We start from the raw sequence: 27,764 nt of genomic DNA, 5'->3' as shown, positions 1-27,764 counted from the left end.
AACCGCCCTCCTTCCTTGTTTGTGTTTGCCCAGCCTGACGGGCATCGGGTTTGCCAAAGACCCGTCTGCATAACATGCGTATTAATTCTTCCGAGTATGGATGTTTGTGGGATGGGAATGCAAGATGAGAAGGATTCTCCCTGATCGGTGTAGCTGAGGAGTAATCTGGTATGCCAGCCATCTGCCCCCGGACACATGGAATTCGTCCAGGACACTCGAAATCACGTGATATCAATACTTGAGCGAGGTTTCACGTGCTTCAACCCTCTCATAGTCGGCAGCCAATCATACGCAGCTTGTTACTTGTCCGCTTCTAGAAGTCTAGCTTAGTACTCCTGCAACTGCGTATCGTGATCTCGTCAGCCAAACCCCGTTCCAGGCTCTACAAGCCAAGCTAAGTCCCCCTTTTCTTTCTTCTTTCCGATCAAACTCGGTTCTTCTCGTCAGATACATCTAAAGCGGAGCACTCACCGGGCCATGTCACATGTACCAGCATGTCACCAGGTAATTACACACGCCGGGCGGCCCTTCTGCATCTCGCATTCCGTCTGACAACGGAACCTTCCGCACACCCAAGTATCGTAACTGCCAAGAAGGACTACATCTCTAATCTGGGAACCCCTCCCTTCTTTCCGTTTGTAAAATGTAGCACCAGCTTGATCCTTGTCTACGTATATGAAACTACATACCTATTGTCCAAGCCAGATTATAACATCTACTACCTGTCCAGTTTCACTCTTACATCGCAAGACCCTCCAAGCCCGCCACCTTCACATGCAACCCGTTCCACGGAGCCACGTTGCGCTGTTGTACAAATACATACATGTGCAATATGAGATATATCGAGAAAAAAAAACTGCAACACGAACACGGATTTGCACATACCGCGGAAGCAGGCAAAAGAGAAGAAATTTCCAATGTGTACTACAAGGTGATGATGCGCGCTCTTGGCGTATAAACCCATTATCAAATTATTTTCTTACTAGACGGGAAGTGCAAAAAAAAAAGAAGAAAAAGTTTTAAGACGGACCTACATGGTACGACACGCCGCGCGGAACTGGGGCAAGAAACAAGAGAAAACTTCGGGAACGAAGTTGGCCGCTTATGCACGTAGATCGGCGGCTCCGCGGGTAATCTTGCATGTGTACATGTACTTCCTGTAACTACCCTATGTTCATAGTTTGGGGCGCCGTCCCTACCCCCCTTATGTCAGCTTTGCATTCGCGCTGACTGACTGCAAGGGTTCGGGGTCTCCGAGTAAACTAGGTTATTTTTTTCGGGTTGCAGACTAAAAGATGTGTGAGCATCTGGGTCCGCGTCGAAAGGAACCGAAACGAGATTTGTGACGAGGCGACTTGACATGGAAGGACATAGCTCACTCGGCAAGAGAGAGAGAGAGAGAGAACGACAACGTTCTAGATGGAAAGAGCAAACATGCTCTGTCATTTTTGAATCTCACACGCATGGTCTCGAATGGACTCAACGCATTCTACCAAGCCTTTGCTACTTTACATCTCGGGGGGAAAAGCAAAAATAAGCTAAATCGTTTACCGTACCCGTAACTACTAGATCCCCCAACCTACCACCTCAGCCGCACCCTCCCAACAGCCTCACCATTCCTCTTTGCCAATCGCAAACCTTCTCCTCCCTTCCGATACCCTTCACTACCTATACAAACCAATGTCCAACCCGCGTCCCTTGCGTCCCCCAACGCCACATCCTCCCTTCCCCGATCAACCTACCCTGGTCACATGCGCCCCAACCCTTCCACTCTCATCGTACCCCAAAGTTGCAACCAGTTTCCCACACTCACATACCTTCCCCCCTCCTTTGCACAACAACAACTTGACTCCAAGTGTAACATTGCAAAAATAGTACTCCACAATCCTTCCCCCCCACATATACGCCGTCACCATGCGCCAAAAATGACATAACCCCACCACTACGCAACCACCCCCCCCCCCCCTTCCCTTCCCCCTTCTCCTCAATTTGCTCGATTAGCGAGCAAAATATTGCCAAAACTACCACACCCCAATGAAAAAAAGATGCCTTTTTGTGTGTGTATGTGTGTGTGTGTCCGGGATTAAAATGATAGGACCCCACCCCTCGCGGGGGAAGATTGGCAAAGTGAATCGACGATGGAGTGGTTTCGATGGGTTGCCGGGATAGGAAGGTTTGTGTGTTTCTGTGTGCTGTGTATGCAGGGAGGGGAGGGCTTGGCGCTGGGGAGGGGTTTGAGTGGGGGAATTGGTGAGGGGATTGGGGTGGGTTGGAGTTTTGCAGGAGGGGAAGGGGAGTATGTGGGAGGGTTGATATCTACTTGAGGGGTTTTAGGTCGGTGGGAATGGGGTGTGGTGGGGAGTTGTTTGGGACTGACGTTTTTTGAACCGGGTTTGTTTGGGGGGAGAGGGATGCAAGGGGGAGGCGTAAGGAGGAGCGTGTTGATGCTTGTGAGGATGATGGAGGGGGGGTTGCTGCTACGGCTAGTCGGTGGGGAATGGCGGGTTTGAAGAAGGTCTTGCTGTTTTAGTATTGCTTGAAATAGTACGTCACTTTGGGTATGTACGTACATATAAGTCTACGAATCTTAGAATTGGTATGGGGAAAGGATATGGTGAGTCGAGAAGTGCAGGTTGAACTTGGATTGGTGGGTACGTTTTCCTCCAATAAGCGGAAGCATATCATAGACTATTTATATTGATGTCGAAACATGTATGGTTCATGTATCATAATAGATACCACGACAAGATACATTTCAGAACTGATCTCGCAACGATTCAGCTCGCCACTTCTTCTACGTCTCATTTTTCCGCAGATACCCAACCATTAAACCCTATGATTTTCTCCACGCATCCATCAAAGGTCAGAAACGACGCCCATATACACTCCATGTCGACTCTTTGGTCGTCTCGTTCAGCCATCGCTCCATGTGCCATGCTGTCTTTCCTTCTTTTACACTTGTTTCCTTTGATTCTTGGGTATTGTGCTGTTTTCATGTCAGTCATCGCTGCATCCATGTCTTTTATATATGCACGAACCAGCACAACTTGCTCACTGGAATTCGTGTTCCAACTGGCCGCTTTATTGATGCCATTGCTAGTTTGGGCATCCGGTGTTGGGTTGGATGAACTTTCTGGAGCAGACATGTGTTTGGTTTGGTAGTTTTGCATGGTGAGGAATAGGTTGTAGGCGAGAGATGTTTCAATCAAATTTTGAACATGGACTTCAAATGTATAATGTAGCTTGGTTTTTTGCTGCTTGTGTTGAGTTCGTACGTCTCACTCCATCTATATAGTTCTCATCTCCATATCCTATGGTTGATGTTGAGGGCCGCAAACTACACTCATGGTGAGTTTGATTCGCGGCCGCAATCTTCGTTCAGATGAGGACTGGACACTGTTGAGGGCTGCAATATAGGAGATCTTGATTGGAGGCCGCACCGTTTTTGTAGTGAAAGTAGAGCGGTTGAAAGTACCCAATGCTGGATTTGGGGCGTAGTCTAACGGCATTTTCAAACTATGACTGGTGGCCACAATGCTACATCCCATTTGACAGCGCTAGGCCCAAGTGGATGGGTGTCGTGATTTTTGCATGAGAGCATCAAGGTAGATAGGTCGGGCATGCTGGTTGGTGGCCGCAAATATCAGCCAATAGAATCACGGCATGAACCCCACTTTACCAAGCCCATTACAGCCTGCGACACCCTCAGAAGCGATACGAAAGAGGATGTTTTGGCATTTACCGTGGCTGATTCAGCCTTATTGTTCTAGTCTGACCCACATAGGTAGGTCATAGCGATTGGATGAGAAGTCAGGCCGCTGGATTGCGCTGAGCCATTGTTCAGCCTTGCTCCTCTCTCCCCATCATGTTTCAACCGGAGAAGAGCTTCTTGACGCTTGCTTTGTGGCTTAAAAACAAGTACAGGCGGAATATTGCAAGCTATCGTTCTCACTGCATTAGCCATGTTGTTTGCAATCCAGCCGCACACCTCTCATTCGCAGAGAAGCTTCTCCGAGTCTCGATTCGATTCCCAGATAAGAGAGCGGTGGGACCTGAGAACAAAAAAGCCCAGGGAGTCAACGGATATCTTATCCACTAAGAGATCATTTCGGGTAGAAGAAGAGTCCCTTCCACCAGATGTAGTGTCGGAAGATCAACCCTTGCCAATGCCACTGCTCGAGATGAAGATCGCTTTGAAGGTTTCCTTCGATAAATGCCGCTCACTGCTGGAAGACTTCGACCGCGAATTCAGAAGACCAAGGAGGCGTATCATCATGTCCAGTTTGGGGATATACTGGGATCCTTTGGATCCTTCGTATCATGTGCGATGTAGCCCGTCTTTTTCTGACGGTCAAAAATTCACAGTTTTGTTCTCTTATTCGATAAGTGATCTTAAGTGTTGCTATGATTATGGTACTATCGCCGATCCAGTTGAATGTACGATCTGGAAGAAATCGGAAGAGGCAAACCCGGAAAGCTATGAAAGGCAACAACAGGAGCTGCAGGAGAAACGACTGTGCTACAAACCACGTCACAGGAACAAGGTGCAAAAGGAGCCTTCCGGATTTACCAATGTTCTAACAAGACATGATACTATACTGGAGATTGTCGATAACCTCGAGCAAAATCCCTTGTCTTCGCTTCAAATCGAGACTAAGGTGGAGTGGCGTACGGCTCACGGCCGATCCTCACTCAAGAATTGGAGACGTGGAGCCGGAAAGAGTAAATCCTGGAAGCTATGTTCGAAAAGTACGGTGCCGAAACAGACTCGTCTCAATGCGAGCAGACGAAGCTCGAAAGGGGTGGTGTACCGTTCTGCACAGCCCCCACTATGGCTACCAGCTGCATTCATACGTTCTCAGACAGCAAAAAAGTCTTCATGGCCAGGCTATATGCTACGACGTCAAGATATCGATTCAGTTCCAAGGCGCGTAAGATGCCATGATCCCTATACCCATGACTTTGAGGATACGCCTATTTCCCAGCATGGAAAACACCATACAAAAGCAGCTCAAAAAGTCAAAACCTGGGAATCTGAATCAGAGATTGCTGAGGATATGAACGGAGAGCCTGCAGGTGCATTCATACGGTTTACATGGAAAGACAAAATCTTAACCAACAGAACCAGACAACTCGATCGGTTCTTATCAGCCAGTTCTATACTACATAGCTACTGGCATGTCACTGGTTTTCTCCGCAACGAAAGTTTCGCAGACGTCTATTCGCTAAGCAAACCTCCTTTCACTCCTTCGTCAGCAGAACCTGAAGCATCGCTAGAGGCCCACGTATTCCTTGACGAATACCATGGGAATTGCGCCGTCTACGCCAGTCGCTCGAAGAACCGCATGAGACAAAGCGGAAACTGTCTCGACACTTTCTGGCACAACGGCAGGCACGTATTCATCATGAAGATACCCAAGAAACCCACTCTATTCAAACTACGCAACTCAGAAGAAGATTTTCCTGTTCTTGTCGATAAAAACAAGTGCAATGAGCAGGTGGCTCTACAGCGTCGCCGTTTCCGCGGCAGACCTAGTTTTGCAGCGATGGCTGGAGGCGGATGGCCAAATGCAAATTCAGAGTTTCGACCGGTGCAGATGGACGAGAGAAAATCCCCGCTCGAGAAAGAGTTGGAAAGGATTGAAAAGGCGCGGATGAAGAAGGCAGAGCGGCAGAGAGTGAAACGGAAGTTGCAAAGGGAAGAAAGGCTTATGAAGAAGGAATGCAGATCGGCTATAGCGACGGCTTTTATGGTTGTTCATGAGTAACGTGTTTTACAAGCGAGCGGCGCGTACAAGCGAGCGGCGCACCCCACCAACTTTGCACACCTCTCTACGTATATAGCTCTACCATAACTAAATAAAATTTATATATATTAAGGTAGTAGATTAAATACTATCTAGAGTATCTTTCTTACATGTACGCGAATTATGGCCAGTCTCTCTACACCTGCTACACCGCGCTAGAGCCTGGCGGCTGACACCTGATCGCTCTCCTCCTTGACGCTCTTCATAAGCAATCTGCTGATCAGCCTCGCGCTGAGCGAGTAGATCTTCTCCAGCTCCCTTTGTTAGCACTCCTTGCTTCTATATCCGCTTCTTCTTACGCTGCCTACGCTTTGTTGCGGCTTCGTTCGCCTTCTCAAGGCTAGCTATCCGATCACGCATTAGCTCAGCCGAGAGCATCATTACCTCAGCCCCCTTCTTAAGCTGGTTAATTGCCATAATAATTGAAGCTGGCGATGAGCCTTGATGCCGCTGAACGCGATCACGTATTAACGTTGATTGAGCTTCAAGCTCGCGTGTGTTGCTAGGCGTGCGAGCCTGCCAGAGAGCCTCTAGAACAGCTGGTGGAGTAGGCGTACGGAGCTTTATATCAAGCCTTGATAGAACAGCATCTGGCTGGAGAGGAACAAGGCCTGCGCCGCGGAAGGCAGAGCAGATATTGGTTGCCGTAAAGGATCGATCGAACGCTACCTTGAACGCTGGCAGAAACTCAAGCTTGGTGATGTGGTTAATGTGATGGCGGATTAGGCTCTCCACCTCGCGGCTGTACGCGCGCTTTAACGGCGAGAAGCAGCCAACGTCAAGAGGCTGGAGTAGATAAGATGAGTGAGGCGGCATGCAGAGCGTATATATGTTGTTCTCCTTACAGAACTCTTGAAACTCTAGAGACTGGTGGCTCTCATGGCCGTCAAGAATAAGCAGGCGACGTGTGCCGATAACGCGAGTCTTCGTGTGGGCATTGAAGTGCTTTATCTATGCGACACCTAGCTCGTTGTTCGTCCAGCCATTGTCACTAACTGCGATTACCCAATCGCGCGGGATCTCTGCCTCCTCGTACCAGGCAGATAGGTGATACTAGCCAGCAAAGACAAGGAACGGTGGGACTGCCCAGCCAGCTGCGTTGATTGCTGCAATCAGCGTCACCCACTCACGATTGCCTGGCTCAACTGCCTTTGGCCGGCCCCTCCTCTCTGACGCTGTTACGACTAGCTGAGTTGTAATCTTGCCCATTATAAAGCCAGCTTCGTCGAAGTTATAGACGTCTTCGTCACAGATGCCGTACTTGGCCTTTGTCTGCTCCACAAGCTCAAACCAGTTCTTAATTAAAACTGGATCTTCGCATAGAGCTCTCTGCCTATCATAAGCTCGATTAAACCGCGTCGTAAGCCTATCTGTACGATTGACAAAGTTACGCGGCCAGTGGACGCCAACCTGGCCAGCGCCGCGTGTAGCTAACAGTCTATCAGCCATATCGCGCACAGCTGCGTAGGTAGGCGAGAATCCACGTAGATCAAGATCAAGTATATGATCAACAATCACCTCCTCTTCTAGCTTGGTAAGCTTCTTTGAGTTGGGCTGGCAATCGCGTCGGGCAGGCCTGCCAGCGCGTCGGCGGCGGAGCGTCGTCTCAGCTATATTGTAGAGTGCTGCGGCATGTTTATTACTTTGGACCTGTTTACTAGCTATAGAGGAGATAGCAAGCTGTACATCTGCTTCATTTGATACTATTTGAGCAACGTTGCGTGGAGCCATGGTATGATAAGATGAGAGAGGTGTGCAAAGTTGGTGGGGTGCGCCGCTCGCTTGTACGCGCCGCTCGCTTGTAAAACACGTTAATGCTTCGACTCTTTAGTTGTTAGCCGAATCCGAACATGGTTGTTATGGCTCTGCTCTTCACAACATTTCGAAGTTTCATCATGTAGTATCAAAAATATCATAAACATGGAAATCAATTGTGTTTTGAAACGAAGATAAGTCCGCGGCTTCTCTTTCCCCGAAGTCCCTCGCTCGAGCTATTGCCCGCGGCTTCTCCGTTTAGCAAGCGTACCACGGCTGTTTGATCTTGACATTGGTACGGCCTCCTGATGTTCTTCTCGAGCGCCGCTGCACTTCCTTTTACAGTGTCTTTACCTTCCGGGCTATTACAGGCCGGCTGGTCTTCTGCTTCGAAAGCATACTGCAGCTGCTAGACTCGTGAATACCTCCAGGCCCCTCCTCAGTTCTACCAAACTTTGCCGATGCTTCTCTTTCGTAAGAGTACCTTATTCGAACCTCTATGACGTTCTCAATGGATGGGAATTCCCTGGCCGCGCCATCTCTATCAGGCGCAAACTACATGCAATCAACTGACTCCTTGGCGGCGGCCACGAAAAGGAAAGTCCGATCTGTTTGCTCAAATATCCGCCAAAGAACGAGCGGAACATACACACGAGTCGACAGCTTCGACCCTCGGTGCTTGAACTGAAAGACGATGAAAATGACTAGGAAAATAAAGCCTACATCTTTTGTGGTTTTTTGTTATTCTTTCGGTAAAGAGAACATCCAAAAACACTCCGATATCCCCCACTTCAGGTTGTCTCTTTTACCTCTTCTCTCGGATGGGAACGGTAACGACTCCGTGCCCACATCAATGCCATCGTGATTGATGGTAGCTAGTAGAATAGGCTCCTACATAAGTAGCAACGTGCGTCGTGAGACAAACAAGTCTTGATGTTCTTTGAGAAGAGGCCCTTCCATGGTCTTCAATGCCCCAGGATACCTTTGCGCACCTCTAACAATAGAGGATTTCATAAGCCATGATCATGCTGACATGTCCATGATCTGTTCGATGGACAGAAGTGTCTTGATTTAGAATTGGAACTCCACCGAGGGTGTGGAGTGCGATCCGTAATACCACAATACGGATTCGCTTCGACTCGCAGTCGCAAATATCGCTAAGGAAGCCACGATGCTCATGAGAAAGTGTTGTCTTATGAGCAACCACAAGGGTTCTTGTTGCAGGCTCTACAGCAGTGATTCCCCTTCTTGGATGTTCGTAAGTGGCGTACAAGAGAGTCTTTTCGAGTATAGGTCTTGGAGCTGCAAATGCACATGAAGCTATTCACCTGGGGGTTGACTTTCTTGAGTGCAGGACACGAAGGCAGTGCACTATTGGAGCCCAGGTGACGTTTGAGGTCTTTTGGATGCTTTATTGACTGTCCGCATTGTTCACATCTGGATGGTGCCTTGCAGCTGTGCCGATTGGCATGTCGGTCGTAGCGGGACTTGTTGGTAAAAGACTTTGTACAAGTCTCACATGTGAAGCTCATCCCTGCGGGCTCGATCGCCACTTTGCCGTCTGGCATGTTTAACCCGACCTGAGTCGTGTCCTGTGGGCTTGTTACTTGAGAAGTGAGTTGACCGAGAGACGGCAATGAAGACGGGCTTGGATAAGCTTCAATGCTCATATCGTTGGGGATGGTTGGTGCTTGTGCATTTGTCGCCTTTGCCTGGTGTGGTTGTTGTGGAGATAATTGCGATTGCGAGTTTTCAGCTAGGGTCTGTTTGGTGGATTGATCGAGCCATGACCGAGAGTAATAACGAGGTTCGTGTACGTGTTGAGTTAACAAACTGGGATCAATACAACCGGATGTGTTTGAATAACCGGCGCCTGAGGTTCCGTGATGAACACTCTCGTCCAGGATACCAAGAGGTTGCGTAGCATTAACACTCTTGTTACGACCGTATATTGTATTGCCCAAATAGTCTGTCCGCTCCAACAGGTCACTTTGTGAACACGCATTGTTGCTCTCTGAACAATCAAGTATCTGATCATCCACCAGCGAGACCGAATCGTATAATGGTTCATCAAGACTGGATTGGAAAGCTTCTGTGGCAAAGAACAGACATGGATCTTGCTCTATGCGATGATCACTGGGTAGTAGTTAGCAATAGCGCCATCCAGCCATTTCCTCGACATTGCATACTAGTGGTAGTCGGAGATTGTTTAAGCGGCCTTGTATAGGCCGCTTAAACAACGCGCTTCTTCACAAGAAACTTGGGTTTACCCAGTAGGTGCTTATCGGACGCGGGGCTGCCGCGGTAGAGCCGCCTGACTGTCCGCGATGTACGGACGGTTGCGTGTGAGGCACTGAGGAAGCCTCAGCAGGTCCACGACCAGAAAATTTCAGAAGAGGAGTTGACAGAGTTGAGAAAAGAAGGGAAGGGGGCTGCAAGACTTGTATGTGTATTTACATCCATGGCGTAGCTGAAGCGGATCAACGAAGCGTCTGATTGGTGGCCGCCAAAGGTGAAGGGGCCGTGCCTATGATTGGGTGCCCTCGAAACTGATACACGCGATCAGGCATGGCCTACGTCAGTCGGGTGGCAGCCACTGTCATGCGGAGCATACATCAATATGTATGTGCGTAGCTGCATTGCTTCGGTGCATTACAGAAAATGGGTTGATGTGATATACGTAAGATTATTACATCTAGCAAAGCAGGGTCGTAGTTACCAAGAACGCGATTTCACATGGCCATTTACTGCTCCGCACTTCACGCGCCTGGTTACCTCCTTTGATACATGTGTACATACATCAAACTTCTTATCACCTTTGGCCTACGGGGTCGTGCTAGTCTCGTCCCTCTACTATGGTTTATTGATGACAGCGAATAGGATCCAGTGGTGTCTCGCGTCATTGAGGCGCAGTACTGCAGCCACTTGGGGCTGAGTACATCTTAGCAGCCACAAAGTGGATTGTCACAAGGCGAAGCAATAATATATTTCTAGACCAAGATATCCTCGAATTTCAGTTCGATCTTTGTCTCTATGGAATTATTCTCCCAGGGTCTTCATTATCAACGTTTTGTGCATAAAGTACGGAAAGATAGCTTTTCCGCCCCCAATACCCCTCTTTGAATGCCTCGCGCCGGACGTAATACTGCTCCTGGAAGGACTCTGGAGACCTCAGCCCACAACAGTGGAGTACAAACCGGAGCAACGCATGGAAGTGCTATGGACTCTAATCAGAACATAATATCACAAGTTGATTTTGGCAGCGGTAACTCTGGGCTTCAAGCCGGTGTCATCAACGGTGGTCTCCATGGCGTTACCTTCCACTACTCAGACAACCAATCGATATTCGGTAGCCTTATACAAGGAAGCCAACCTCTAGACACATCCACCTTGGAGATTCTCGCAAGAAGAGCTCAAGTACAAGCCGGAAGAAGTGTAAGTACAACACTAGGCAGGAGCGGCAGCAGCATCGTCAACGAAGAGAACCCTTCTAAGAAAACATAGGTGCCCAGGCAGTTACGGGACAGATGCTACGCTCCATACAAGACCGTGAGGAATCGAGGGATAAAAATGAGATTGCTTCAGATCGCCCATGTCACCAAATTTCTCGATCGAGGCTTCGCGGAATATTTCCAAGTCGCCGTGCTCTCGTTTGGCAAGCAACATGCCCAGAAGCTACTACAAGATGCCCGCAAGACCATAGCCAGGATGCAGAACAAGCAAGACGACCCTGACTCTGCTGACATTGGCGATCTCGGCCACTTTTGCGAGCAAAGCGCAATCACATCGGGTGACTCTGAGCAGCGGCCTCCAAGATTCACAGTTACCCAGCGGCGCGACGAAGAAACTTTACACTATCTACAAGATGCACTCGAGATTCCTTACTGGGAATTCATGGTCGACATCTTCTTAGGATGGAAGGCAAATTCGAGTGCTCTGAGCGGAGACGTCGTGTTGCGTGTTTTGCACAGCACAAAACTGGAACTTCTCGATGGACGGCGGCGCCTTATGGACGACATGGCCGCTTTGCAGGGCGATGATTCAGAGGATATAGCGCCGATTATTGATGGGATTGACGCTAGAATAAAAGTCTTGGATAGCCTTTGGGATAGTGCATCGTCGAATCCTCATGGCACTCATTATTCATTGGTCACCTTTTTGGAGCAGCCGCTACGCCAGCCTTTGGTTGCTGTTGAAGAAACACCGCTTTCGTCTCAGGACGAACAAATAGGACGTCAAGTGGTAGGAGCCATCTGCTGCTTCTTACGTTATAGAAAACGCTAATATGTCAATGTAGGAAACTGCAACACTGATCGCCTTGATCCTACTCTTCATCATCGTTGCTATAATCCCTGGATACAAAGCTTTCGCGCTTTCCATGCAAGATAGTGCGGTTGGAAGCATCGGAGACGCGGATTTCTGGTATCTGATCCAAAGTAGTATCATGGCAGTGATGGGCAACGTCATCATGGTTGTACCCTTGCTGAAGAAGTCGTGGTTCTCGCCAGCATATGGTCTAATGTGGGGATTTTTTGCCCTTGGTCTTGCTTTTGCAATCGTCGCTGTTATCATTTACCCATTGCTCAACCCTGGCTGGAGCTACATGGTCGCTTTCTTCGGGTCCATTGCATCTGTTGCATCAGTGCTGATAATGACCCAGGCGACTGCGAGGGAGGAAACCAAGGCCAAAGTCAAAACGGACTGAGGTTTGATAGTGTCCAAGGCAAACAGCAGTAAATATAAATGAATCTAGGGATTGCGAATAACCATCATAACTTTGAACACACACACACACACACACACACACACACACACACCGCTACCTCAATCTTCAAATGTACCAGTCGCCCCAATACTCCCCAATAACACCCAACCCACCCATCTCACTCCCACCGGCACCACTCTCGGCCCACTCCCAACACAAAATCACGCATCCGCAAACCCTACCAAATCCAGTAGGTAACCCCACATCTCCCCCACGGGCCCTAATCAGTCGACACGCCAACTTAACTCCCCTCCACCAAAACATCAACTTCCCTTCGACTGCAATCCTCTCATCCCGGACACTTCCCTCTCCTCTCCCCCAGAAAATAAACTTTTTTTTTCAAATCAATGCATTGGAAAATATAGGGGGGGGGGGGGAAAACGAGTCAGCAATACAAGTGGAATATCTGGCTGGTGGTATCAATTTTTTAAAGAAAAAAGGCGAGCAGTAGGAGAGAGGATTTTCGGGTTCAGCCCTATGGAGCGTTTGCAAAACGGAAGAGTAAGTAAGGGGATGGGACAATGTTTAGGCGGGTGTAGCTTGGGTGAAGAAAGGGTTATTGGAATGGAAGGAGGAAAAAAAAAAGAGATCAAAACATTTGTTTGCAAATGGTATTGGAATTAAGAAGGGAAAATTGGAAAGAAATAGTGGAATGACTTAGGCGGTGGGAGTGTAGGTAATAAGAGCATGTGCGGCGAGCACGTTTGATTTATTGAACTTGACATTATACTAATATTATTTTTCCATCTAAATAGTAGGTGTGTTCCTCACGTTTTTTTATCGTAATTAATCATATGTTCCAGTACGCGGTTGCGTGACTTAATATTTACAAGGTCATGTCGTTGTAGAGGCACTTGACGGGGTTGTCAGTGTAAGCAACCTGGGCGGTGAACTGGATGCACGAGGGGCTGGCAGGGAACTCGGGGTTGTTGACATTGACGCTGTAGCCTTCGCCGTTGTGGAGGGGACAGCCCTGGAAGTTGAGGGCGCGGACGCCCGCCTCGGAGTAGTCGACGAGGAACAAGGCGTCGTCCTTGACGATGAACTGGGCAAGCTCAAAGTTCTCGTCGGGGGTTGGGGCGACGCCGCTGTAGAAACGGATGCGGCTGTTGCCGAACTCGGAGAGGTCGACGTAGGCCCTGCGAGGAGGGAGGTCGGTGTAGAGGTAAAGGTTGCCGTCGTTCAGGAAGAAGCTAGCGTAGTTGATGTCGGGAACGCTGCAAGAAGCATTTTGCTTAGGACCGATGGCAAGTCCGTTATCGTACGTGCCGACAGCGCCCTTGTCGATAGGGCTGTTAGGGCTCTGAGGAATAATCGAGAAGATGTTTGTGGCGCTGGCGAGAGCCATGGTGGAAGCGAAGAGTGCGGAGGTAGAGAACTTCATGGTGACTGTTTGGGGTGTGGTTGTGAAGGAGTTTTGTTTTGTAGCGAGAGTGTTGTGAGTTGGTTGTGGTGGATGAGCGCTACAGCAGCAGCTCACTCGACCTTATATAGCTTTGTAAATACCATGCGTATGGGAACAAAATACGAGGGCGATGGCATATCGCCGAGCGTTTCTCCATAGCGCCCCCGCAAAAAAACCTATAAATACGATCGAAAGTTGAGGATAAACGGAAACGATGGACGGTGGTCCCAGTTCGGGTTGATGCGGTCGGCTCACCCGCTAAAATCCCCGGCTAATATCCGAAAAGGGTCTTGCTATTGGTACTAAACGTCAGATCGAAGGCGAATGGAAGGTGTTTCCCAGCCACAGGGTGTACTTAGGAAGGTGCCAAGATTTAGTGCAGAAGACCTATCTATTGAGGCGAGATGCCGGGTGTGAGGGTGTAGAGATGGAACTCGGAAGAATTCTTAGAAAGGACTAGCAGTGTGATGACGTTGTGGACAAAGTAACGACAAAGTTGGCTGTGAGGTTACATACCGCCGTATTTCGGTGGCAAAGCATGGTGCTCATGCAGGGTTTGTACGCATACGAGAAACTTTACACAGGCGGTAAGAAACAGCGACGTGGTTTAGACTGAGGGAGGAAACTGATCAGCAGCGGCAAGCAGGAACAGGCTAGGAAGTGGAACCGAAATGCCAGAATCGGCACCATGATCCACGACGGCGAGGGAAGAGCGGCATCGATGCCAAGAAGCATGTATTGCAAAGGATGAAGTGCATGTATCTATTCTAGTATAAAGTTCATGAGATGCAATGGCGACTGTGTGAAGTGGTGGGTGCGCAGTCGGCGGGAATTCGCGCTGCTACGCAACCATGCCACACCGATAGTTTAAGTTGACCATAGGTGATCAACAGTGTTGGCTCATATATATAAACATGAGTACTTTGCATTTGTTGGATACGGGTCGCTTACTATGGTCTTTTCGAGTTGCGGACGATCATGTGGCAGTGAGTCGGCAGTTGCTGTCTTGGCAGCGCTATTGAGAGAAGTGCATACGGACATGAATGCCGATTTAGTGTGGAAGTTCTCTTGTTAGCGATTTTCACAGAAGTGTGTACGGCTTGCTGGCACTGAGACGCATTTCAAGTGTACGTAAGAATCCATGGCCAAGGTGGAGAGGCAGCCCCTTGATGGCGCAGCAGCCAATGAGGAGGGCGACCAGGTATGACGTTTAGCGCGCCAGCTTCGTGCCCTCGCCTCGCAACGTCTTGTCGCAAGCCCAGGTTGCGCAACACCAGCCTCTTGTCCCTTTCCCCCCACGCTGCCCAACGGAGCCACATTCAATCATCTCATCTTCCATCTGTCGCCGTCATCTCCGGGCTCCAGCCAAAACTCGTCACCGTGCGGTTCCCTCATCTTGCCAGCCAATCCTCGGCCATGGACTTCTCCGACATTTTGTGAGTACACCTGGAGCTTTTGCGAGCTGCACACGACCGTGCAGCGCTGTGCGCCATCTCGCGCCAGAAGCTCCAGCCTCTGTCTTGTTGAATCGATGACTAATGCATCTCCAGTCGCATGGTGAATTTCGCCGTTGCCGTCTTCGTAGTCCTCGGCGGTATCGCGAAGCTATTCCCCTTCAACGACTTGTGAGTGTGGCCTATGTGCATTCGGCTCGAATGCTTTCCAAGATGCCATTAACAGGGTCTGGCTTCACTCGGCCTGCGCTGACAGTACTTCAGCTCCCACATCATCCTCGGTGTCTACCTAATAATCTTTGGTCTTGGTACGTCGGTGCCTGCCGCTATGCGATGACGACTGCTGACATGGCTGCAGGAACTGCCCTCCTTGAGTTCCAGATCCCCCAACAAGTGGCGCGATATGCCTCGTTCATGTTCTCGTTCCTCGGCCGCGGCATCTTCTACATCTTCATTGGCTCCGTCGTCGTAGGCGACGGCTGGTACCGCATCATACCCGGTACCATTGTTGGCTTCATTGGTGTAGCCTATGCTGCTCTGGAGTTTGTTCCCTCGATTGAGCCCCCGGCGAACATGCGGTATGCTGAAAATTGTTGAAAACGCTTCTCCTTGCACATCTGACGGTACCTAGTGATGCTGATGCCGGCTGGGGCGCCGAGCAAGTCTAAACTCGACATTGACGACGAAGAGGATGGCGCTCGAAGAGTCCTCGTAAAGACATTGTCCGTGCGGCCTTTCAGCCCAGGCGGTGACCTGGTCGCACGCTTTCGCTGCATCCAAAGCAGGGATTATGTGTGGTTGGTTGGTTGGCTGGCTGGCTGGCGGGAACGATGAGAGAAACGACTGCAGTTATAACAAGTTGTTGGAAGGGAGCCAGGTCTCGACCTGGAACAGACGAGTGGCTACTCTGGAATCTCAAGTTGAGAAGAAGAGCAAGTCACTGCTTGGATTGATGGGGGGGTGGGGTGTAGCATAAGTAGTGTGTAGGATCAACAAACAAGGTCATAGTACTTGGCGAGGGCTCGCTTGCTTGGTGTCCGCAGCATCTGGGGCGGAGACATGTTGTCGCATGCATGCATGTATATATGTATATATGCCTGTGTATGTCCATTGTCCAGAGGGGGAAGCAGGGTACGGGTACATGAGCAGATGCACGCGACTGCTTTTGCTTGATTGGATGGTGGCATGCATGGGTGGCGTGTGGAGAAGGTCGCGTTATCTATCGCTAGTCGTAGGCGAGCCGGAAGCCGATCCGCTGAGAGTTGGTCCGTTTGGCAAGGCTTGGGTGGCGACGAACAAGACTGACGAAGAAGGCGACTGACTGTTGGCGGCACAACAGCAGGTGGTTTGGCGAGCGTGGATGCCTGGGCAGCCGGTGTGCATGTGCTGGTGCTCGAGCGGGGGTTGGCTGGCGATGCGAACGGCTGCAGGCCGGAGAAGACGAGGGCGAGGCTGGACTGCTCTCCGCTGGCCGTCCTTTGCCTGCGCCCATGCTGAAGGCGAGGGTGGACGTGCTCGCAGAGGGTCATGGCGCCCGCCCTGGGCTGACAATAGCAGCGGCTTGATTGGCCCCCGGCCGCCATTCACCGCCTGCGAAGCCCATCTGGTACCGCACCAGCAGCGCACCTGGCCGAGTGGCCATGCGCTGCTGCATCACCACGACGGAGAGGCCCAGCCCACCTCATATATCCCCGTGCTGCGAGCCACACAGCCCTCAGACCTGCCCGTCTGCCCGTTGACTTGCCCTTCCCTGTGCTGCACCTGACCACCGTTGTACTCGTACGCCCCAGGACCCGCATAGTCGCCCAAACACACATTAGCGCCTGCTGCAACTGCCACTACACTGGCCAGCATATCTCGCCCACGCTAGATCAAAGGCCGGCACCTGTCGGCCCAAGCGACTACTTACGGCCTGTCTTGATTCACTGTGTGCAATCAGGCAACAGTACCTCACTGCCGTCCCACCCACTCCCTTCGCTCCACACCCTTCCCATTCCGACCAAAGACGAGGCTCCCGCCTCATGGCGCATCCCTCGGGAAGTGGAGGCACCTCATTCGCTCCTACTCCTACGCATCCGCACCACCTGTCTAGAGAAACCAGCAGAGACGAATTGGAGATGGCTGAGAGTCTCCGCCTACTGAACCAGACTCACGACCATCAGAAACCTAGGGCAGAGGCTACTTCACAAGAGCAGCAGCAGCAGCAACAACAACAGCAACAACAGCAACAACAGCAACAACAGCAACAACAACAACAACATGCCCAGGAAGACCCAAGATCCGAGATATACCACTCTCTTGAAGATGCCGTGCCCATTGCAGACGGCCCCCCAACTCCTTCAACAGCAGCATCGCTGCAAATACCCAACATGAACTACGAGACTCCCAATGCATCCATCACTGGCCAGGTTTGCAGGTATGTTGTCTGCTTCTTCCGCAATCTTCCCGTGTCATCTGCTGCCGGCTGTGGGCGTCATGTTGCAAAAGGTCTGCAAGGAAATCGCTAACGGACCCAAGTAACTGCAAAACAACGCAGACGCCACTCTGGCGCCGGTCGCCTGCTGGCGAGACAGTGTGCAATGCATGTGGCTTGTACATGAAGGCACGGAATCAGTCGCGGCCAGTGAACCTCAAACGCAACACACAGACTCAGCCAACCATGTCGGTACAGCAAAGCCCAACTCCAGGCTCCACCGATGGCAGCCGAACATGTGCTGGAAATGTTGCCGGTAGTCCGCGTGTCGCAACCTATGTTGCTGCCGATCAGATGGCCGCCGGAACATGCCCAGGTGGAGGCAGATGTAATGGTACTGGCGGCCAGCAAGGCTGCAGCGGATGTCCCGCATTCAACAACCGTGTATCAAAAACAGCCAAGTTTGCACTAGCCCAAGCAAATGCTGCGCCTGGTGAGAACCGCGGTGGGAGTGATGCTGCTTCGTCGACTTCTGCCGCCTCTGCGTCAACAAGTGCAATCCCAGCTTGCCAAAACTGTGGAACCACAATCACACCACTCTGGAGACGAGATGATGCTGGACACATCATCTGCAATGCCTGTGGTAAGTTGGTAGTGCCATATCGACATTGCTGTGTACTATCGATAGATGACTAATCCTCTATCCAGGACTCTACTACAAGCTCCACGGAACCCACCGCCCTGTTGCAATGAAGAAGCAGGAGATCAAGCGTCGCAAACGCATCGTACCAGCCGCCGACACAAGCTCACAAGCCCCCTCATCAGTTGCAAACTACTCGCCTCCACAGAGACCTTCTCAAACCCCTGCATTCGAGCACTCGGTTTCCCCAGATCCATCGACTGCACTTGAATCTCGAGAAGCCTACACACCTGAGCCACCCAGGGGTCCAATCGCCGTCGACTTTACACATTATTACAGCAATTCATCAGTAACATCGAATCCAGTGGCCCTCACGCCAACCGTGCAGCCCAGTGCGCCATCGCCCAGGAAACGAAGTCGCAGCGCGACTTTAGATCCCGAAGAACCAGTAAACCCACTGCCCCATCGTCCAAACGCGATATCAGCCATTTTGAACCCATCCCAGACAGAAGTTGACGCCAACATTGACCCATCGCTCTCCGTCCCGCTCCGCACAAGTGGAGGAACATCGCCCAATTTTACCCTATCCCCGGAAGAAAAGGCAGCAAAAAGGGAGAGGCTTAAGAGGGAAGCAGAAGCCATGAGACTAGAATTGGAGAGACGACAAAAGGAGTTGGAAGAGTTGGAAAATGATTGATATGTTTATATGATTGTTATGAAAATTCAAGTGGGGGAATGGTTTCTACGAATACCCTATGTTGCTGAATGCGCTATACCAAATGAGAACGATAATTGGGTGGACGATTATGGCCATCAGGAAACTTTATGGGTTTTCATCAATGAGTTAGCATGTTTGAAATGTGGAGTTACGGGTCTGAGGAAATACATTGTCGAGGTGTATTCCCTATTCGCTTTTCTTTTTCTTTTGCGATCTTGAAAGATTGGGCATTTACTTGGAAAAAAAGGCATCTGCATAGGGTCCGGTCGTACCCTCGATGAATTGGAAAAAGTAGTGTACATGACAAAACAATCCAGTCCCAAAGATTTTCAACAAGACAGGAAAAAAAAGGAAGAAGCATTACCACCTCCACCACTTCCCCTAGAAAAAAAAACAACATTCACCTCATCTTCAGAACTCACTTCACAACAGCCCTAACCCTCTTCCCCACGCATCCCTCAAAATACGGATTCCGACTCCCCTCTCCACTCCCCTCCCGCGCAAACATCCTCTCCTCATCCCACGCAATCAACCCGCCCTTCTCCGCCAACCGAATCGCCTGGCCCCTATCCTCCAACCCCATTGTACAAACCCCCTTATGCACCTTCCAATCCCGCTTCTGGCACGCATCCGAGCAGTACGTCGCAGTCCCGCACTTGCCGCAGCGCTGCAGCGCTGCATCTGCGGCGCCGCACGTAGTACACGTAGTGAGATCGAGTGGCTTGTACAGCCAGTGCGGAGACATGGGTATCCCGTCGCCCCAGATATCCATGGGTGCGTATTCGACTGAGAGGTGGTGTTTGATCCGCTTACCGGTTTCCCAGCGGCGTTGGGCGAGGAGCCGCGTGAGCAGGGAGGAGGCGAGGCGCGGGATGAGGGCTGCGGAGGTGATGTCGCGGGGGCCGAGCATGGATTCTTTTGGGTTGGGGATCCACGTTCCTTTTTTTGGTCTTTGCTTCTTCTTTTCTTCTCCTTCGCCATTGTTGTTGGCTTTTCCATCTTTTTCATCGTCGTCGTCGTCGTCGCCGTCGTCGCCGCCTGAGGCTGTGGTTTCGGTGGTTGCGTCTTCCAAGACGATGTTGTAGGTTAGCATCATCGCCCAGTTCTCGCCGCTGGCGTCGAGCTGCCCGAATGTGATTTGGTTGCCGATACGCCCGATTTCGAGCTTGCTGCCGGAGGGCGTCGACGGCTCGATGGATACGGTCCATGTGAATGAGAACCAGGCATCAAGATCGAGGAACGCGGCGAGGGCATTGGGGTGCCAGTTGTAGAGAAGGGTTGCTATGCCTATTGCTGGGGGAATGGTGATGTTTTTGTTGCTCGTGATTTCTGATGCTAGAGATTCTGTGTCGATGATGCTGAGGGGTGCGCCATCGAGAATCAAGGGTGCGTCTGGGTAGTCTGGAAGCCGGAAGTCCGTTAATGGAATGTATTTGAGGGACATGTTTTTTTTCTTTTGGTGAGATGTGGGATAATATGAGGATGTGCTGGGTCACGAGCAGATTGGGAATGTATGTAGTGTGTGAGTGGAGCAGTTTTGAAAATTCTCATTGGTTAGTTGGATACATGGTGCGTAGTATGCTTGCAATGCTCACATTAACGAGTTGTGTAAGTCATGTAAAATTTATTCTCTGGTTATATCTGCAGCTTCTATGACTGGCTCGGCTCGCCACCACCTAGTTACCTCCATATCCCTGTAGCGGGTGCGGCTTTGGACCCTTTTGAACAGGCACGCTTTCCAATATACCCGCAAACTTCGTGAGCATAACATCCGAACTGGTCATGGTGTGCTTGTACTTGTCGCCTCCAAATTCGAACAAGAAGTTCATGGGGAACCCGATGTCGAAAGGAACAGCCGAATCAATATCGTCAATCTCCTCTTCAGTTAGCTCGATTCCCAGCGCCTCAATGTTACCCTTGAGGTGGTCAATCTTGCGACCGCCGACAATTGGGTAGACATAAGGGTACTTGTGTCGGACATAAGCAAGCGCAATGCTGGTGATCTGGGTGTTCTTCTGTGCCGCGACTGCCTCGAGCTTCTTGGAGACGGCGATGTCCTTTTCGGAAGCGGGCCTAAGTTGACGGCCTTGCTCGTTGTTTTTGCGCTTTTCTTCAGTGGTAAAATTTCCGCCACCCAGGGCGCCCCATGGGCATAATGCCATGCCCTCTTCGCGGGCCATGGGAATAATCTCGCGCTCAAAGTCTCGGTCAGCAGCAGACCAGCGGCCTTGGTAAACACTGAACCCGCGCAATCCATGGTTTCGGGCATCTGTAGCGAAGTTAGCAACGTTAAAACACGTGGTTAGGACTGATGACCGTTACTGACATTCATTCGCCTTGCTGACAACCCATGCAGGTGTGTCACTGACTCCAAGATACAACACCTTTCCGCTGTTCACTACAGCATTGAGGGACTGCATGAGCTCTGGGATGCTCGTGGTGAAATCCCACCAGTGCACGTACAACAAGTCAATGTAGTCAGTCTGAAGCTTTTTCAGTGATGCCTCTAGTGATACGCGAAGAGATTTAGTGCTGTAAATCAAGTCAGCATATATTTTCGAATGGCTCCCTCCACCAGCACGTACCTGTTTCCTCCATAGTTGATCTTTAGTCGTGGCGCGTTGTTCGGGTCAGGAAAGCAGGTAGTGAATTTTGTAGCCAAAATAATCTCATCTCGTACTTTACGCTCCTTCATCCACTCGCCAATCCATGTCTCAGACTCCTCAGCCTGGTAGTTGTTTGCACTGGATCAATGTTGGCCCCGTAATTCAGCATCCAAAGTGCTGAGCTGTCTAGCCCAATCACATTGTATCGAATGATGCCGGCAAGATCAGAAGGTCTACTCACGTGTCAATAAAGTTACCTCCTTGTTGGTAGAAGTAGTCCAAAATCTCAAATGTAGTCTTCTTGTCGCACTTGCCCATGAAGTCTTGCCACGCATCACCAAAATTCATAGCTCCCAAGCAAAGCGGGGAGACACGAACACCGGCTGTGGGCGACATGACGCGGTGGAATTCCAGAAGGGACGCAGCCTTTGGCACATCACCGAATGGAGAAGGCATCTTGGATGATTAATGTGTAATGAGATTGATGTGGTAAGGTTTTGTGTTGAATTGGATTATTGTTAAACCCATTGTTGTGGGCAGCACACCCTTATTTATATGCAATAACAGCGCCTTTGGACCCACATGACATAGAAAGGCAGGATATATTAGTTAGTGTCTATATCCGGCTCAAAGTCCGTTCCAAACCTGAGTCAAACTGCCCAGAGGTGTCGGGGACGATCATGGTTCTATGACGTTAAGGCCGGTGTGAGGGGCTACAATGCTTATCTCCGTCAAGTGCCGAGCGGAAGCGTCAAACCTCGTACGTGTACCGTTTTGAAGCTGTGCAAAATTGCTCTTTTCAGAAGCTTGTTGAAGGCTATGTAAAACGAATGTGTAAGCAGATGGAGCCAGTGAGAATTGGTAGACGTACATTGGCCAAAAATGTACAACAGCACTCGAGCAAGAACGTCCATGATGCCCCACCCCGAAAGTGCAAAAACCTCGTGCGACACTTGTAACATACGCATCACCATATCCAGACTCGACCTTGCACATTCTTCTTCAGCAATGAGAACGTACTTGTTTGCTAAAAGAGATCGAGGGATTATTGTAGCCAGGCCAATAAGAAAGAGCAGTATTTGAATATAGACGATAAAAGATCTAAGTAACCACAACATATGTTAACTTTTTAGGGTATCCGTATCATGTAAAACTCCAGATAGATGCACAAGACTCAAGATGCAAACATCTCGGCAGAAGCGGCTAGTGCTTCTTCTTCTTCTTCTTTTTCTTGCTTTTGCTCTTCTTCTTGACCTCATCATCACCACCGGCGTCGACTTCGCCTGCTGGAGCACCAAGACGGACGTTTCCATACTTTTGCCGAATCTCCTGCTCAAAACTATCCTTTTCTAGCCTGAAAAGCGCCATGGTCGCTCTGGCATCCTCAACGGAACTATGCGCACCAACTTGTATCTCCACGCCAAGCAACTTCTCTGCTAGCAGCTTCAGCCCTGGTGTACGCCCCGGTATTGATGCCAACTCTCTAAACTTCGAAAATTTGGATGTATCGCGAATGAGGCGCTTGTCATGCTTCAAGATGAGCACGTCGAGATCGTTTTTCACGGCGTGCCCAACCAGTATGCGCCCTTGGAGCAATATCCTGAGGTCGTTCCGTACTTCGTCAAATGGCCGGGCGACGTCTTTTCGCATGTGCTTGGGCTCAATTCCAGAGACGGCAGTTCGGTAGTCTGTGATCTCAATGTGCCGCGGTACCTGTACGTAGGAATCGTAAATTTGGTGACCGTGATAGTTCACCAGAGACACTCGCGCAAGTGCCGAGTCGCGATTGGGCTCTGGCCCTACTCCAACCATTTCACAATCCAATGCCACGTATTTGCCAGGTAGCGCCACCTCTGACACGCCTTCGTTCTCGACATCGGGAAAATCGGGATGGGGTTCGAGGATCGATACCGCAATTTCGGCATCCTTGGCGTCGCTGAGAAGAGGCGTCTTCTTGAGCGAGGGCATCGATGTGCTCTTGGAGAGTGATTTCATCTCGTGTCGCTTGACTGATGCACCGACAGAGGCAGGCTCCTCCATCCTTTGTCGCTTTCTCGAGGGCAGAGGTTTTCTCGGAGTGTTTTTCTCTGAACCATTCAAAGGCTTTGCAGAGCCATGTTCTTGCTTCCCATTGGCATGCTGAGATCTCTTGCGCTTGAGCGAGGCCTGCGTCTCGTTGTCCGGCTTCTTGTCCTTGGACGCTGCTGATGTAGAAGGCTTGAGTCGTTGTTGCAGAATTTTCCAGTTGCTGGAGAGGCTACTCAGATCGATTGGAGCCATTCTGGAATCACCTGCAAGGCATCGCGATGTGCGTATAGTAACCTGGCAGTGGTTGTCGAGAATCTTGGCTGGGTGACTTTCTGCGCAGCAAAAGTTCAGACCCACGCTAGCACCTTCCAGATGTTGGCGGAAGCTCAAGCCCAAGCGCCGACGGCCAGGCGGCAACACTGCGACAAAGACCTACGGCATCGCCAACTTCATCACGACATTAATCCTCACAACACGGACTGCAATCTTCAATAAATCGAGCAATAGATAGCGCATCACCATGGCGCCCCGAGAAAATTCTCACGAGCCATCAGGCACTCCCGCGCCGGTGGAAACGGGATTTGCCACTCTTGCACAGCTGAGGTACGTGTCAAGCTATGCGCAAACTCTGGAGATGAATACTGATGCGTTGTTTGCAGAGTAGGCGTAAAGGCGTGGGTCGAAAAGGTACGTGGATAGCGCGCAGCGACGCCTTGCGCGACGCGAATCCTGGATCGCCAACACGGAGACAGTGAAATGATCACCAACTAACACCTCACAGGATGGCGAGAAACGCAAAGCTGAAATACTCTCAATACAGACACGGCAGGGCCGACCAAAGTTCTATGTGCATTACGAAGAGTTCAACAAACGTCTCGATGAGTGGATCGAGGCCGAGCGCATCGACCTATCTCGAGAAGTTGAATGGCCTGCCCCTGAGAAAGCAGACAAAAAGAAGAGCACTGCCTCTAAGAACGAAAAGGCGCCCTCAAAATCTGACCAAAAGAACTTGAAGCGTTCACGTAGCAAGCTTGATCGCGAAATCTCAGGCACACCAGAGTCAACGTCGAGCAACTTGCCAGGCAAAGCACCAAGGCCATCCAAAGCAGGTGGCAAGGAGAACCAAGAAGTCTTAGTCACCAGTGAAGTCACAGATGGCACTCCCAAGCCCGAGGATGAGGAAATGGACCTCGTCGACGTGCAAGACGCTGCTGCAGCCGCCAAAGCTATGCCTCCTCAGGACTTTTCGCGAGAAGACGAGATTGAAAAACTGCGAACATCTGGGTCCATGACACAGAACCAAACCGAGATCTCACGTGTGCGAAATTTGGAGAAAATTCAGATGGGCAAATACGAGGTTGAGCCCTGGTATTTCTCACCGTACCCCATCGACTTTGTAGACTCGGATGTTGTCTACATCTGCGAGTTCTGTCTATCTTACTTTGGTGAAGTAACGCAGTTTGAGCGCCATCGCACAAAGTGCCACCTTCTCCATCCACCTGGTAACGAAATCTACCGCGACGACTATGTGTCCTTCTTTGAGATCGATGGGCGGCGACAACGAACGTGGTGTCGCAACCTCTGCTTGCTCTCAAAGCTCTTTCTGGACCACAAGACACTCTACTATGACGTTGACCCTTTTCTATTCTACTGCATGTGTACGCGCGATGAACACGGTTGCCACTTTGTTGGCTATTTTTCAAAAGAGAAAGAGTCTGCCGAAGGCTACAACGTAGCTTGTATTCTAACACTGCCCCAATATCAAAGGAAGGGATTTGGTAAGCTACTCATTGACTTCTCTTACCTTCTTTCCAAGCGCGAGGGCAAGCTGGGATCTCCGGAAAAGCCCTTGTCTGATTTGGGTCTTCTCGGATACCGTGCATATTGGCAAGAGATCCTGGTCGACATTCTTATGGAGCCCGGCCGCTCCGAAGCCAATATCGAAGACTTGGGGGCTGCGACGGCGATGACTACAAACGACGTACTACACACTTTGCAGAACCTAAACATGCTACGATACAGCAAGAACCAACACGTCATCGTACTCACAGATGCAGTTATTGCTCAACGAGAACGACAAAAGGCAAAAGAAAAGTTGAAGGGCAAAAGAAGCATTGACCCCGACCGTTTGATTTGGAAGCCACCTGTGTTTTCAGCCGCGAGTCGTACCTGGAACTGGTAAAGGGTTGTTGACCATCTCCTTTTGCTCTTTTCCAACGGTTCTGAAGTTTTACCACAGCCTCTTTTTCCTCTTTAGAGAGTTGTTACGTTGATCCTTTGTTCTTCGAACTAGCTATACCCCAATACATTAGATTTGTTCATTCCCGGCCTGTAAAACCTGTCCCATTCATGCTGTTTGTTCGACAGAAGCTACAGGAAGTATGTGAAGAGTGGTTAAAGCTTATGTTTGGATGAGCAACTGAAAATCACCAGTTAACGGGAAAAACCCATTGCCCATAGAAGGTCAAGGATCGACATTGTAATGCATTACCCCGCTGGATGCAACTTCGATTTTAGACTACACGCCTCTACTTGTCAGGCCTTTTGATCGCTTGAGCGTGTAGCTAAAGTATGCATGCATGTATGTTCATGGCTCCAACATGAGAGTACATGCATGGCGGGGAAATCGTGCAAGAACTCATTCACACGACGGACAGCTATGCGACAGCCGATATGATGTAGCCGCACAAAAGCAAGATGAATGACCTTTGTTAAATACGATGGAGACAACTAATAGGTGTCAAAGGAGGCATCTCAATAGCAGTTCCAAAAGCCTTCAATAACCCAAGTCCCTCGTGGATGGTAACCACGGCAGGTATTACTCTAACGTCATTTCCAATTACCTGTAACCACTATTCCAGGCTGAATGCATGTGTTAGTCATGACCCGACTTTTAGAAAGTTAGTATTGAAAAGTCACGTGATGAAGAATGGTCTACTTTTCTTTTGCCGGATGAGCAAGGAAGCATATTCCTTTTTTACTTTCTCAGCTTCAACGCATTTCTCCAGGACGATTTCGGCAGGGATCGCTTTCATGGGGAAGTGTGCATTGTAGATGTTGTTTTTCCTACTCTGCTTTGCAGGAACGCAGACGTAATAGTGGACATGGAACTTTCCTGGCTTGCTTGCACAGCATCGAAGTAAGTTGGTTGCACTATTGTTGTGATCTGGCTGGCCCCATTCCTGCGTGCATAATAGCTCTGACAATATGAGAGAGACTGGGTATATAAGCTGTTGACATTTGCCTTCATTTCTACTCACTCATCAAGCAACAACTTCTTTCTTCCACAGTCCATCAACAACCTTTCAATAACCGTTCTTCCGGCTATCCGCTCTCCCAACTATCAAAATGCAGTTCACTACCATTGCCTCCCTCCTCTTTGCTGCCAGCGGCCTTGCCAGCGGCGCCTCCCTCCGTCCTCGCCAGGACGCCTGTGACTATCACACAGCGGGTGACTGGACCTGGAGGATCAGCCGATTTGTCGGTCGCAAGCCCGAAGGTACCTACTACAACATGATTTCTTTCCATGTTGCGTCCACCAACCCGGGATCTTCTCTCGAGGTTGCCTGTACCGCCAGTGCCGACCGCATGGAGGACAGCGTCTTCTATTCATGTGGCACCGACGGCTTCGAATTTGCCTTCGTGAATGAATACAACGGCTTGATTTTCAAGTACGGCACCGAGTAAGTTCAATCTCAACTAAATCCTCATCTGGAAATTCAGTGTTTTTTTACTTTCAAGTATACTAATATTTACTCCTTTATTACAGCAACCCGATTATGGGCACTGTTACTCTCCCTATCGTCTGCCGTGCGGGCGGCGCAGGCCCTAACGACCAAGTCTGCGAGACTTTCCAGGATCGCTGCGTTACGCTTCTTGCCCACCCTAGCAAATAAGCGGGAACATCTTAGGATATCATTGGAAGGGATAATTGATGCAAGACGTGCATAGGGTGATTAATGGTGGAGATGTGGTTGTCAACTATAATAGTAATTAGCGTACCTAATTTGAGCATTCAACCCGTCGAGTCAACTAAAGTGTAACTATCCCTAGATGAAACATGTGCTACTGTCTAGATGCTGTTGTGGTTGCGCCGTCGTTGAACAAAACATGAAGGAAAAGGCGCATAGTCTGCATGCAAGTCAACCCCCACTCCAATCTGGATACGTACCG

The 27,764-nt window shown here is 50.1% G+C and overlaps 11 protein-coding genes across 11 annotated transcripts; 6 read left to right on the top strand and 5 right to left on the bottom strand.

Annotated features, from left to right (window-relative positions):
• Positions 1–3,962: 3,962 nt before the first annotated feature.
• On the top strand, positions 3,963–5,768 carry PSV08DRAFT_384934 (uncharacterized protein; the record flags this gene model as incomplete). Its single annotated transcript, XM_014224712.1, has 1 exon — positions 3,963–5,768. One exon carries the CDS (start codon positions 3,963–3,965, stop codon positions 5,766–5,768), a length of 1,806 nt encoding a protein of 601 aa, XP_014080187.1.
• A 2,734-nt stretch (positions 5,769–8,502) lies between these two features.
• On the bottom strand, positions 8,503–10,025 carry PSV08DRAFT_384927 (uncharacterized protein; the record flags this gene model as incomplete). The annotated part of the gene is made up of 2 exons (XM_014224710.2): positions 8,503–9,698; positions 9,943–10,025. 2 exons carry the CDS (start codon positions 10,023–10,025, stop codon positions 8,756–8,758), a joined length of 1,026 nt encoding a protein of 341 aa, XP_014080185.1. The 3' UTR covers positions 8,503–8,755.
• A 557-nt stretch (positions 10,026–10,582) lies between these two features.
• On the top strand, positions 10,583–12,328 carry PSV08DRAFT_195977 (uncharacterized protein). The gene is made up of 3 exons (XM_014224709.2): positions 10,583–10,997; positions 11,067–11,804; positions 11,860–12,328. Exons 1-3 carry the CDS (start codon positions 10,686–10,688, stop codon positions 12,265–12,267), a joined length of 1,458 nt encoding a protein of 485 aa, XP_014080184.1. The 5' UTR covers positions 10,583–10,685; the 3' UTR covers positions 12,268–12,328.
• A 678-nt stretch (positions 12,329–13,006) lies between these two features.
• PSV08DRAFT_270221 (uncharacterized protein) lies at positions 13,007–13,709 on the bottom strand. The gene has a single exon (XM_014224708.2). It carries the CDS (start codon positions 13,673–13,675, stop codon positions 13,154–13,156), a length of 522 nt encoding a protein of 173 aa, XP_014080183.2. The 5' UTR covers positions 13,676–13,709; the 3' UTR covers positions 13,007–13,153.
• Positions 13,710–15,021: 1,312 nt separating this feature from the next.
• On the top strand, positions 15,022–16,203 carry PSV08DRAFT_270206 (Golgi apparatus membrane protein TVP15). The gene is made up of 5 exons (XM_014224707.2): positions 15,022–15,168; positions 15,283–15,357; positions 15,451–15,494; positions 15,545–15,764; positions 15,818–16,203. Exons 1-5 carry the CDS (start codon positions 15,149–15,151, stop codon positions 15,852–15,854), a joined length of 396 nt encoding a protein of 131 aa, XP_014080182.1. The 5' UTR covers positions 15,022–15,148; the 3' UTR covers positions 15,855–16,203.
• Positions 16,204–17,169: 966 nt separating this feature from the next.
• On the top strand, positions 17,170–19,087 carry PSV08DRAFT_195967 (uncharacterized protein). The gene is made up of 3 exons (XM_014224706.2): positions 17,170–17,602; positions 17,704–18,242; positions 18,308–19,087. The coding sequence occupies exons 1-3, from the start codon at positions 17,208–17,210 to the stop codon at positions 18,934–18,936; spliced, it is 1,563 nt and encodes a 520-aa protein (XP_014080181.1). The 5' UTR covers positions 17,170–17,207; the 3' UTR covers positions 18,937–19,087.
• Positions 19,088–19,375: 288 nt separating this feature from the next.
• On the bottom strand, positions 19,376–20,401 carry PSV08DRAFT_384925 (uncharacterized protein; the record flags this gene model as incomplete). Its single annotated transcript, XM_014224705.1, has 2 exons — positions 19,376–19,918; positions 20,033–20,401. 2 exons carry the CDS (start codon positions 20,399–20,401, stop codon positions 19,376–19,378), a joined length of 912 nt encoding a protein of 303 aa, XP_014080180.1.
• Positions 20,402–20,559: 158 nt separating this feature from the next.
• PSV08DRAFT_195965 (NADP-dependent oxidoreductase domain-containing protein) lies at positions 20,560–22,083 on the bottom strand. Its single transcript, XM_014224704.1, has 4 exons — positions 21,805–22,083; positions 21,543–21,701; positions 21,284–21,489; positions 20,560–21,226 (listed from the first exon to the last, which is right to left on the bottom strand). The coding sequence occupies exons 1-4, from the start codon at positions 22,017–22,019 to the stop codon at positions 20,634–20,636; spliced, it is 1,173 nt and encodes a 390-aa protein (XP_014080179.1). The 5' UTR covers positions 22,020–22,083; the 3' UTR covers positions 20,560–20,633.
• Positions 22,084–22,646: 563 nt separating this feature from the next.
• Positions 22,647–23,897, bottom strand: PSV08DRAFT_270174 (ribonuclease H-like domain-containing protein). Its single transcript, XM_014224703.2, has one exon. It carries the CDS (start codon positions 23,841–23,843, stop codon positions 22,767–22,769), a length of 1,077 nt encoding a protein of 358 aa, XP_014080178.1. The 5' UTR covers positions 23,844–23,897; the 3' UTR covers positions 22,647–22,766.
• Positions 23,898–24,014: 117 nt separating this feature from the next.
• Positions 24,015–25,926, top strand: PSV08DRAFT_399288 (acyl-CoA N-acyltransferase). Its single transcript, XM_014224702.2, has 3 exons — positions 24,015–24,194; positions 24,251–24,278; positions 24,373–25,926. Exons 1-3 carry the CDS (start codon positions 24,112–24,114, stop codon positions 25,771–25,773), a joined length of 1,512 nt encoding a protein of 503 aa, XP_014080177.1. The 5' UTR covers positions 24,015–24,111; the 3' UTR covers positions 25,774–25,926.
• Positions 25,927–26,939: 1,013 nt separating this feature from the next.
• PSV08DRAFT_359420 (uncharacterized protein) lies at positions 26,940–27,487 on the top strand (the record flags this gene model as incomplete). Its single annotated transcript, XM_014224701.1, has 2 exons — positions 26,940–27,274; positions 27,361–27,487. The coding sequence occupies 2 exons, from the start codon at positions 26,940–26,942 to the stop codon at positions 27,485–27,487; spliced, it is 462 nt and encodes a 153-aa protein (XP_014080176.1).
• Positions 27,488–27,764: the final 277 nt, after the last annotated feature.

This window comes from Bipolaris maydis (assembly GCF_028858645.1).
Source record: "Bipolaris maydis strain C4 unplaced genomic scaffold PSV08scaffold_2, whole genome shotgun sequence".
Lineage (NCBI taxonomy): Eukaryota > Fungi > Ascomycota > Dothideomycetes > Pleosporales > Pleosporaceae > Bipolaris > Bipolaris maydis.
The sequence above is the reverse complement of the archived record's forward strand: the minus strand, read 5'-3'. Positions and strand labels throughout refer to the sequence as shown.